Genomic DNA, 12,500 nt, shown 5'->3' on the forward strand with positions numbered 1-12,500 from the left:
GCGTGGATATGGAGTGTCCAAATACAATGCTATTTAAAGTACAGTAGCATAACCTTTTAGTTTCATTGTGTCGGGCAGAAACCATGTATGTCCATATTACAGTACATCTTAACATGTTTTCTTTTCATATATGAAAGCCTTATTTTATACATTGTCGTATCATGACAGTGTCATGCTAAGATATAGCTCATTTAACCAATAAGCTCACAATGCGTGCTAGCAAATGGGCCAAATGACTTGATGAATGCAGGCAACCCATTCCACATGACTGCTGCGTAATATAAAGTCCTTTCCGATACTTAATTGTGACTCCCAGCTTGTGACTAAATCATTATTACATTGGATCTATTGATTCCATTTCCTAAAAGTAACGGTTTTGAACATACAAGGTTTCCACCCGACAGTGACTACGGTATGTATGTCCCTCTATCCATAATGAATACACTGTATCATTATCAAGTCAACACAAGGTCATAAAACAGTAACACCATATATTAGATCTATAACTCAGTATGACAAATGATGCAATTTGATGGTCAAATTTCAAGGTCACAGACAGGTCAGTTATTGATAAGCACTGTCGTAATGGACTATTCATTGCTGAAGAATGAGATTGATTTAATCTGAAAGGTTGTGTCAAGCCACTTAATTTCCTTGTATTATGTTTCCTAGTTCATGCAAAGTGACGTTGAAGTTTGGCATTTTGTGGCTTAAGTATGCACACCTCCAGGTTGCACTTGGAGGAGCAGCTGTAGAAGCGACATATGTTTTAGTTTGAATGAATATTGACTCCAGTAATGGTGTGAATTACTTATACCAGTTAACTCCAACTAACTAGCAGTTAGTACACTACAGATTACGCACATTTGTAGTAGGATGAAACTAATCTACTGTATATAGTATTAGTATTGATTATACTGCCATGTCGATGGCTGAATCTCAGCTTGATTTGGAAAGCTCTGGAACAGTATAAGTACAGTATAATCCCACACTACCATATCTCTGTATGACCCATGTGACTAATTCAATCTTATATGAATTAACTTCAAAAATCAATATAAAGATATGAATGGAATTACAAGATCATGCGGTTAGTACCTGTAGGCAGTGGTGTTGTAGATCCTACAGGCTCCTAAACCGCCACAGCGCTTCTGGCCCCATTTCAGACAAGTAGTGTCTATGATCGCTCCAAAGTAAATGGGTGCTGGGATACCTGCTGTGAAATCACAAACACTTGTTCTGTCACACACCCACTCCCTTAAACTCAAACAATTAATTCAACTGGCTCATTACCTAAGCATAAGAAAATTACACACACACACAAATGCACGTGTGTGTGTGTGTGTGTGTGTGTGTGTGGGGGGGGGGGGGGGGGGATGCCGGGTTGAAGAGGTTAAACATCAGAGGGGCTTTGATCCAGACTTACCAAGGGTACGTGTGGCCAGCGCATGAAAACCCAATGCCAAAGATTTCAACTGTGGTTTGATGCACCTGAAGGAGGCAAATAAAAAAAGTGAAAATTACTATTATACTGCATTAGCTACTATTATTGCTATAAATCTGGAAGCTAATTATACACCATTGTACACCAATGCTTTTTTTATTGCTTTTGTTTGTGCTATTTTACTTTATTCTGGCTTATTGTTTTTATTTGTGTTTTATTACTATTAATTTATCCATAATGTTGAGGGAGTCAAATAATTTCAATGTCTGTAATGTTGGAACAACTCTATTTTTTGTCTCTCTATAATTTTTATCCCTCGATTCACCCAGTGCCAATTGCCTAAGCTATGTAATCCTGGGCTCTGCTCTCCCTCTGCCGCGCCTGGGGAGATAACGGACTGACCTCATGCTTCCTTCAATGCATGAGTAGTCCAAGTTGTTTCTTTTCACCTGACAGGGGGGATTTCCCCGGTATGGACGTAGCGCGTGGAAGGAACACGTTATTCCAACCAGTTCCTTTCCCCTCCATCAGGCGCCCTGGCTGGCCAGGGGGAGGCATTATTGAGACCAGGATTACGGCATGTTTTTGTGAGGGTATCTACCCTAGGAGACACGGGGAGAACATGCAAATTCCACACAGAAAGGCCCTTTTGCCAACCCCACCTAGGGTGTGGGCACTGATGACATGGAGGAGAGAACACGCCCCCAGCGCCCCCCGGTGGGAATCGAACCCAGGACCTTCTAGCTGTGAAGCGACAGCGCTAATGTTGAAAATATAACTCTTCAGTCCTGATAATACTCAGAAGCTGTTCAAGTCAGCTCATCGCCAATGTATTACAGTCTTTAAGGCTTTTACAAGCATTTAACAAAGGGGAACAAAACATCCTTGCCTTTCTCGCCTTCCTTTAGAACAGTGGTTCTCAACCTGTGGGTCGGGACCCCCAGGGGTGTCCCCAAATTATTCTGGGGGGTCCTCAGATGATTGACTTAATGTGAAACATCGTTTTCTCACTCAACAGTAAACAAATCAAATCTGCACATTTCTGAAGTGACAATTTAAGGACTTTTTAATATCTCTAAAATTACAAATTAAACATTGGCCAAATTGTCAAATATTAGAGGCAGAAATTGTGAAAATAGCAGATCTACGTTGCGAGGCGTTGTGAGCATGTAGATCTGCTATTTTCACAATAGATCCATGTTGTACAAAATGTAATGCCTCAACTCTTGCATGGGGGGTCCCCAGTTAAGATAAGATTATTTTGGGGGTTGTGGCCTGAAAAGGTTGAGGACCACTGCTTTAGACTGCCAGCTGGACAAGGAAAATCTCCCAAAGAAAACCCCTTAAACAGGAACCTCAGGTATAATCAAAGAATGTTACTATACTGTAATTATTGTTAATCGAATCAAAATGCAAAAAATATATTGCATTCAACACTTTTAGTCCTCCTTTTAGTGAATCTATTCAGCATTAAGAGATACACACATATTGAACTTTTTCAGGGTGTTAGTCAAAGAGGACACAAATGTATAAATACAGAAATTGTATGGACAGCACTCATAATTTTCTCTATCTTGGCATGATTGTTGTACTGTCTACATACTTTGATTATTATTAGTTTATAAATATGTCAACTCTTTTAATATAAGTTGACACTGCCCTCTGTTGGCACATGTGAGTAATGCAATATTTAATCTCACTATCCACGTTCTAGTCTCATCAAACTTTATAACAGCAGTCTAAAATAAATCTACTGTATATAATAAAAACAAATACCACGACAACAAGAATCAAGACGAGGTGAGACAGAGTCCAAATAATCGAAGACACAGACGCAGCCGGTAACCTAATTTAGCTGCAGTGAGGTCAATGCATTCCAAACCGGTCTGCTGATATAGCTTTAGGAGGTCTGGAATGTGCGTGCCTGTACGTGTGTCCACGTGTGTGTGTGTGCATGTGTACATACATACAGTACATGTGTTCATAGAAAGTAAGTCACACAAGACGTGTTCACATATGCATCTCTTATCTGTCACATTGCTTTAGCAATTACACATTGGCTAGAAATTGTATGAGATCGCTGAAGTTGACCAACGTTTATTATTAGTAGGCTACATCGGTTTATTCTGATATATTATTCAGTAACACTTTACTCAAACTCCATTGTGGAGCATCGCAATGAAGTGTATTGTGCATGTGGATGTGCACTTTTCTTATGTTGCAAATCACACTGGAAATATTAAGCATACATTATATAATCCCTCACAGCATGCTTTGTAAAACATTTTGAATTAGATACAAAGAATCCTAAGAGAGAGAGAGAGAGAGGGAGAAAGAGAGAGAGAAGACAATGCTCTTAGTCATGCTGTAATCTATTCATTTATTGTCTTTCTCCTCAAGCCACTGACTAACTCTGGCCTCTGCTAACAGGCCAGCCTATTTTTCGGCCTACAGTAAAAGACACGCACGCACGCACGCACGCACGCGCACGAACACACACACACACACACACACACACACACACACACACACACACACACACACACACACACACACACACACACACACCTCTCTCTCTCTCTCTCTCTCTCTCTCTCTCTCTCTCTCTCTCTCTCTCTCTCTCTCTCTGTTTCTCTCTCGCACACAGGCACGCACACACATTCATACACTCTCATACACACTCTTGTTATCATGTTCTCTGTGCACCTGGTGAACTTGCCTGTGAACCTAATGCACACATACTCATTTAGTTTTTCATGTGCACGTAAGCATGCACACGCAAGCATGCACACGCACACACGCACACACACACACACACACACACACACACACACACACACACACACACACACACACACACACATGCTTGTAATTAAAATCTACAAAGCAACTAGTAACTAAAGTTTAAAAATAATTATAGTGGAGTAAAAGTACAATATTTGCCTTTGAGATGTAATGGAGTAGAAGTAAAAATACAGAAAAGTAAAAAATCTTTCAAAAGAGTACCGTTCAGACACGCTCATTCAGAAATTCACTGAAATGAAAGGGAAAGCTTAGAGTTTAATATGAATTGTTTTTTTTGGGGGGGGGGGGGGGGGGGGGGGTGGAAGAGACACTGGGAAGACCAAAAAACTAGAAAAGAAATTAAAAAATGTGAAATTCATGGTGTAGTCCCTTTAAGCTTGTAACAGACATACTGTAGGTCGGACATAATGAATCTTTTTGTGAAGGACCTGATGAGGAGCATGTAGCCTGGTGTCCCTCCCAGTGAGATGATAAAGGATGTGATGACGGCCAGGGCCAGGAAGTAGGGGAACATCCTATCACAGTCATCCCTGTGAGGACACTGGCCCACACTGGCTGTAAGGTTACCAGCCACACCCACACAGCTGCAGTTAGAGAAGACCTGGAGAGAACACACAATAGGAAACACATGAGCATGATGTATGGCACAGCTTGCAAACACACACACACACACACACACACACACACACACACACACACACACACACACACACACACACACACACACACACACACACACACACACACACACACACACACAAATGTGTGTCAAGACATGCTGTTAGATATTATTTTGATTGGTTATTTTCAATACGCCTGTAAAAAAACTAAAACAAAAACATGTATTGACTGTCTAAAAACCTAAATTAACTGCTGGATTAAAATGGGGGAACCTTGAATTGAATTGGAATTTCTATTATACTGTTGGTAAGACAAAAAAAATGTTTAGTTTTAGATCACTTGACAATGATTACTCAACAATGATTAGTCAGAACAACAACAACATGAATTTAGAAAGTAATCATGGTCTGAAATTAGGAATTAATCATGATTAGGCAAAAATCTGAGAAGAATCATGGATAAATATGTACTTAGTTACTTAGTTACATTGCATTTCATTCCATTTCCCCACCAACTAGCCACTGAAGGTCAAGAATGGAGTTGACAACCCATCTCTTTTTGTCTAGCTTCTAAATGTAAAAGAGAAAGAATCAGGTTTGAAGTAATCCTGGCACAGACAGTACATGCTAGATCGGGTATGATCTATTCCTGTAACCATATCCCTCTTAATAAGCAATAATGTCTGCCCCAACAGTAAAACAATAAGTGAGTCTAAAAGCCTCACTAGTAGTCCCTAGAGCTGTACACCAACTGGACATTGGCTGAAGGGAGGAGCTAGAGGAATAAACACGAGGTCACCAAAATCAGTAGGATTCATGAGATATTATGTGTGAAAATTATATTTTGGATGGATGGGTCATGTGGTCATTCAAATAGGTAATGTTCATCTTCCAGGAGCATTGGATGTGCTCATGGCAATATAGCCATTAAATAGACTTTGACTTGCAAAACTGATCCAACTTCCAACTGAATTACTTCAGTGTTCACAATTGCCCTAGGACGGCCATTTTAATGCTATTAAAGAATAAACAAGGTACTGTGTCAACTTACTGTGTTTTTCCCAGAACCTGATGAACTTGTGCAGCCAGCAAGACAAGGAGAGACATATGTGATCCCATTCTTTCCACATACTGGATCCCAGTCACTTCTTGAACATACACAGTCTGAGTTGCAAGCAGCAAATACTGAGTGATCATCATATGAAATGTTAATCATCCTGGTAGAAATACAGAGAGAGAGAGAGAGAGGTGAGGAAGGCTGGTGGTTATTTCCACTAATACTGTAATTGCAATGATTAGTCATTTAGCAATGATGAGTGACGAGTGACAATGATGAGTAATTTATTTGAACAAAATGTAAATGTTTTGCCTCCCTGTATTGGTTGTCTTTTATAACTATGTTCAGTCAAGTCAAGGTTCACTTGAGCAAAGTTTCAAATGAATACATTACATGTTAATCTATGTATTACTTGTAAGACGCCTCAGGGCGACATGCGCGTGCCAATTCTTGGCCTTCTATCTGGCAAGTGATGTATATCAGACCAGTTACGCATATGGAGACCCCTGGTACTGATATATGGAGATCCATGTACAGTATATAGTACATCCCTTTTATGCCCATACATGGAGATCCCTATCTGAACCAGCCACACAGAAATGGGCCATGTCTTGGCCATCTGGCCAGTGATGTATATCGATGACATCAGGGATCTTCATATATGGGCATAAAAGGGATTCTGGGGAATACCTATATATGGACTTTTACATACGGTAGGTGATGTCACCTGTGATATCACCTGTGATGTCACAGTGATGTGACAAGGGAAACCACAGTGTCAGGCATGACCTTCAGAGATACACGGATACGTGGTCAAGATGTGCTGGTTTTCATAGTAAACTTGAAACCTACGGTCGCAATTATTTAATTATTACTATTCTTATCAAAAAGCATAAAATACAGATATCTTATTTTCACCATGTGGCTGGGTGTCTCACCTGTTATATGACATCGTCACACCGGCTACCTTGGCATTCTCGCAGCTCATTGCAAAGAAGAACAGTGACAGGAAGTAACCAATCAGGGATGTGCCAAAGGCAAACCTGGCTGCTCCCATGACACTCAGCTTCAGCCTCTTCATTAACAGACCACCAGAAAACACCCCTAGTGCTACAGCTGGGATATTGATCACACCTGAGATAAACATAAAGAACAACATAGGATATCACACTATGATCTATACAATAACATGGCCCTCGACTTACCAGCATGTCGAATGAGTATCGTGCGACCTGTTGAATTGCTGAAGACATTTATTTTTTATTCTCAAATGGTAAGAAATTGTAATGTATTTGTTAATGTTATTAAATGTTTAAAGAAACATCAATCATGCAGCAAAACAGGACTGGTTGACAGTCTCAGTGACATCGTCTCACCATTATATTGTCCAATTAGAAAAGGGACATAGGGATATGTAATAAGTATTTGATGCACTGTCCATTTTGCATGGACATACACACTAAGTCACGTATTGGAGCGGCTAGCACCGTTCAAAAAACAGAAAGGAAAACAAAATCATAGATTAATGTGGCCACATTATTATTATTTTTGGGATGTTTTCCCATCCAGTATTCAGGGAAGGAGCTAGAAAACTACAACATTGTAATAAAATAGTTTCATATCATACATACTGTGTATTTTGTTGTAGTAACTACAGTATGAAACAATTTTCCCTTCCAATATTGTAGCACTCTCAAAACTGAGCTATTGCCACTGCCAGAGTAGGTTCCTTATGTAACATAGTACAATATGTATGGCACATGTGAAATACCCATCAGGAAGTTGGCTTTCGAGGCAGACTGTCCGAAGTGCTGTTCAATGTACTTGGGCTTGTAGGTGACCATTCCAATGAGGGAGTTCAGCTGGGTGATGGTCACACACAGATAGATCAAGTACACAGGGTTTCCCAACAGAGTCCGCAGGGTTGGAATGAAGTCTGTGTGGGGGGGGGGGGAAAGCAAATGTCACATACGTAAATACTCTTCCATGTCTACATGATGACTAAAGCCCAGCTTATGCAGTAGACTGTTATTAAAGAGTACAGTATACTGTAGTATTTTATGCTGTTATGTCTCGCCTAGTAGTAGCATACACTAGTATGATTTACTGAGTATTGTTCACATCACAAAATAAATCACATCAAAGAATTAATTATTACTTACAGTACTTTACATGTATCTGAAAGCATTAATCAGACTAAATCATCTCTTATACACAGTAATGTGATGTAACAATAAAATGATCTTGAATCTTTGATCTTTTGATTTTCCCACTCCTCCATACCTTTGGCCATTTCAATGAAGCTCGTAGGCTCATCTGCTGGATACTTATAATCCAAGAGAGAGGAGTCCTTGATAAAGCTGGTTTGCTCTGGCGTGCACTGTGCTGGCCCCCGATGCCCTGGTAGAGGTAAAGAGCGGGGTAGGAACCAGAATGGGATGGCAGAGAGTAGAGTGATGACCCCAGCTATGAGGTAGCCCAGCCACCAAGCCCCTACCCAACGTGCATCTGCCGAGGTAATGGTAATGGTTTCTGGTAAAAATGTAAAAAAAGAAATGAGTTAGTACACAGTACAATACTCAGTGTCATGGTAATGTTCATTAAAATGGATCATTATAGGTCCATTTAGACTTACTGTAGGGCTATCAAGGTTATGACATTTTACATGACGATTAATGGTCACTAATTGCGATTAACGATTTAATTGTGTTTTTGTCATTGAAAATTACATTTCTGTTTGGCTTTTAGGCTTTGAAGTTGCACATGACAGATATGACACATGACCTAAATATACAAAGAAATTACTGACTGAGAAATGATTTAACAACTTTATACTTTATAAAAAAGATCACTGATAGTGGAAATAGCTGATCTACAAGCTCACAACGCGACGCATCCAGAGGTGTGTGCTTGGTCTATTTACAGGTCTTGGTCTATTTACAGGTCTATTTAGACTCAGACTTTGATTAACACCATGTACGGTAGGTTAAAACAAGCTAACTGATTGAGATATAATGTCACTATATTTCACAGTCTAGGATCATTCAGAAAGGTATGACAATGGCTGTGTAGTCTCGTGTAGCCAGTCCTCCAATCTTGCTCCACTCTGAATGGAAGTATGAAACTCTCATTTGAATGAGAGTGCAATGCAGCAACACAGGGGTTCTCAAACCCTTTTCTAGCATGACCCCATATTATGAGCGATTGTTTTTGGCGACCCCATCAAAGGGGTTTGAGAACCGCTGGCAGAATCTGTCTGTTTTCTTTTTTTATTATTATTATTTTTTTAGACAAAAAATAAAAATGAACTCTGTCAACAATTTATCATTAAAGAGAAATGTATTAAAACATTGCTATGTGCACTGCGCAATAATCAAACACGTCACACATCAAAAACATTCTGTGGCGTAATGTTATTGCTGTTGTCGCCATGTTTGTTCACTGAGTAGTAGTTTATAGTGGACACTACTGATGTGCACACCTGGGCAGGCCCCTCCCTGGTTATGGAAGGGCTCCTGCCCATACTGTCTGTTCTATTCACTTGTTCCTTCAATCTAACCCAGGCTTTCTTTCTGAGAAACCAAGCCTGGGATCCAATGTTACAGGACAACCAACACATCTAGAAATTCAAGTTCCAAGCTGGGAAATGGGCAGAGGGGCCTACCTACAGTAGCACATCACAATTCCCTTCCTCCTGGTCATTATGTAAGCTTTGTGCATTGCTCTAGTGTTTTGCTGTTGAACTTGAAGCAGACTTTATTGTTTTGAATCATGTATGACTTTTCAAGATTCAAGATAGTTGGAATGCAGCTGAATCATAGGCCAGGCACACCAGCAACAATTTTGTGTTGTGAGCCAGTTCTCACACTGTTGCAAAATCCTAGTGGGACCATTTCATTCACTAGGGGAATTCTTCATTGACAGTATGTTAATGTTCAAATGGTATATAAATAAGGCCATGGGCATATGATAAACAAATTACCATCATAAACCAACATTATTGTTTCATGACATTATCCAACTATGACCAGTCACCAGGCGTATCAGCTGCCGGTATATACATAATTATACTGTATAATACATAATGAGCATTCCACTGCACATAACGGATATTGTCACTACTGTCCAAAATGTGATTTTCTACTTTGTATAATGTTTTATGGTTGACTTCATGCTTCGCAGTCCAAGGATAATACATGCACATTCAAGTCAAGTCATATTTGTTTGTATATAGCACATTTCATAAGACAAGTGCAAACTCAATGTGCTTCAAAATAAAAAGAGAAAAATAGTTACAAAATACACATAAATTACACTAAAAGTTCAGGCCACTATGCGGCCCTCACACCTACAGTCATAATGGGCTTTGTCAGTCAGAGTATCCGTTGCACCTGTATGCCCATACAGTATATGGAGATATCTGTCATCTGTCAGTCCATGTCCCTTTTATGCCCATATATGGAGATCCCTGATGTCATCAGTATAAGCCCATATATAAATATGGGCATATATGGACAACTGGATATCTGAACAAAATGGCCCATATATGGAGATCGCTGATGTCATTATTATATGTCCATATATTTGTGGACACTTTAGAGATGTTCCGTAGGGCAGTTTCTTAAAGTGGATTCCAGGGACTCTGTGGGTTCCTTTAGGGGTAAGTCTGTAACTCTGACAGAAATGGAACCAAATGGACCCGTCAGAGTTAAGGGGAGACCTTGACATTTTAAAGTTTGAGAAACACTGCCTTAGGGTGCAGTCACACCGATCATTCCATCAGGTCTATGAATGATTATGGGTGTCTTGAAATACCACTGAGAGCACTGCCACTGGCCAATACAAACCAATACGTGAGTGCGTCCCGGTGTGCATATCCGAACAAACCATAAGATGAATGTTAGTGTGGTTCGGGAATATGGAATACATTTCATAAATGAATGCCAAATGGGCAGGTTAACTAATAATTATAACTACTCAATTATAAAACGAATATGTTTATGAATGTTTCGGCTGAGATGTTTTTCATATTGTTCTTGTTTTGAGGTCAGAATGCACAGACATGCACATAGTATGTTCACTCACCCATGTTGACAAATCCAATGTCCACATATATTTTGGCACAGAGGGAACCCAATAGATAGCCGAACACAGGGCCAACGACCGAAATTGTCTGCACGCAGCCTATGATACATGCATCCACAGAAACAAACATACACAAGCATATGTGCGCACACGCACGCACGCACGCACGCACGCACGCACGCACGCACGCACGCACGCACACACACACACACACACACACACACACACACACACACACACACACACACACACACACACAGTTACATATATCTAGCATAGGGTCAGCTTATATTAATTCATATAAACAGTATCATGTCAATCTCAACATTTATACTATCTTTTAATTGATCTAGTAAAAGTATGATGGCATCCCTGGTCTCCATCAACAATAAATCGCTTTTTTCAACCCAGTTAAAATATTTGCAAATAGAAATTATAACCTTCAAGATCCAATATTCAGATCATTGATTTGAATTTGTCTTGATGTGCGCTCAGGACAGACAGACAATATGACAATATTACACAACAGCATAAACATACAACATGACCCTCAACAGTTAACTCACTTTTGGGATCCAATGCCTTGCTTAAGGACATCTTTTAATTTAGACACTTTTGCAGGAGAGTGGAGAGTTCTCCAGAACATTTTAGAAGCTGTTTCTAATCATTGTTTTCGTTTTGTTCCCCTCACCAACATATAATGCCGCATTCTCCTCAGTAGCAAAATCATCTATATAAGAGATCCCAAGAGGCTGAACAGGAGTTTCTCCGATCCCACGCAGGACATTTCCCAAAAGCACATAGATCCACATGGACAGGTTGGACTCTCCTTCACAACCTGGAGCAGATGAGAGTAGAGTAGAGATGAGTAGAGGAGAGGAGAGGAGAGGACAGGACAGGACAAGACAGGACAGGAGGACAGGACAGAGGGATGTACTTTGTGTGTGTGTGTGTGTGTGTGTGTGTGTGAGTGTGTGTGTGTGTGTGTGTGTGTGTGTGTGTGTGTGTGTGTGTGTGTGTGTGTGTGTGTGTGTGTGTGTGTGTGTGTGTGTGTGTGTGTGTGCGTGCGTGCGTGCGTGCGTGCGTGCGTGCGTGCGTGCGTGCGTGCGTGCGTGCGTGCGTGCGTGCGTGCGTGCGTGTGTGTGTGTGTGTGTGTGTACAGTACCTAAAGCTGGCACCTCAGGTAGTCCGTCGCCTTGGGCCACAGCAACCAGTGAGCCCATGGGACATGGAGAGAGTTTATTGGTTGAGTTGTCTGTTGAGCGAACTGATGTTTCAAACTCATAGCTGCATATAAAAACACAAACAGTAATCCAGGTGATGGCGGAACCATGATCTGTTATAGTTACGTTTTTGGACTGACTGGACTTGTGTTTTCAACATAAAGACATTTATGATGGCTAGATTATCTCAACAGTATACACTGTATACTGTTGGTTGATTGACTATCTATGATCTATTCTAGAGTCACTATAAAGCATAATTGTGT

The 12,500-nt window shown here is 40.4% G+C and overlaps 1 protein-coding gene across 1 annotated transcript in view; it reads right to left on the reverse strand.

Annotated features, from left to right (window-relative positions):
• The window catches only part of slco1c1 (solute carrier organic anion transporter family, member 1C1), a gene marked incomplete at its 3' end in the record, with an annotated part of 38,798 nt that overhangs the window by 813 nt on the left and 25,485 nt on the right, over nucleotides 1-12,500 (reverse strand). The window contains exons 5-14 of the mRNA XM_080731823.1: nucleotides 12,177-12,298; nucleotides 11,703-11,849; nucleotides 11,012-11,110; nucleotides 8,210-8,458; nucleotides 7,698-7,862; nucleotides 6,865-7,060; nucleotides 5,921-6,086; nucleotides 4,678-4,850; nucleotides 1,427-1,491; nucleotides 1,099-1,216 (exon numbers count right to left, since the gene is read on the reverse strand). Coding sequence (XP_080587949.1) covers nucleotides 1,099-1,216; nucleotides 1,427-1,491; nucleotides 4,678-4,850; nucleotides 5,921-6,086; nucleotides 6,865-7,060; nucleotides 7,698-7,862; nucleotides 8,210-8,458; nucleotides 11,012-11,110; nucleotides 11,703-11,849; nucleotides 12,177-12,298 — 1,500 coding nt within the window. The remainder of the gene's footprint in view (nucleotides 1-1,098; nucleotides 1,217-1,426; nucleotides 1,492-4,677; nucleotides 4,851-5,920; nucleotides 6,087-6,864; nucleotides 7,061-7,697; nucleotides 7,863-8,209; nucleotides 8,459-11,011; nucleotides 11,111-11,702; nucleotides 11,850-12,176; nucleotides 12,299-12,500) is intronic.

Source organism: Nannobrachium achirus, assembly GCF_963921795.1.
Source record: "Nannobrachium achirus genome assembly, chromosome: 8".
NCBI classification, from domain to species: Eukaryota; Metazoa; Chordata; class Actinopteri; order Myctophiformes; family Myctophidae; genus Nannobrachium; species Nannobrachium achirus.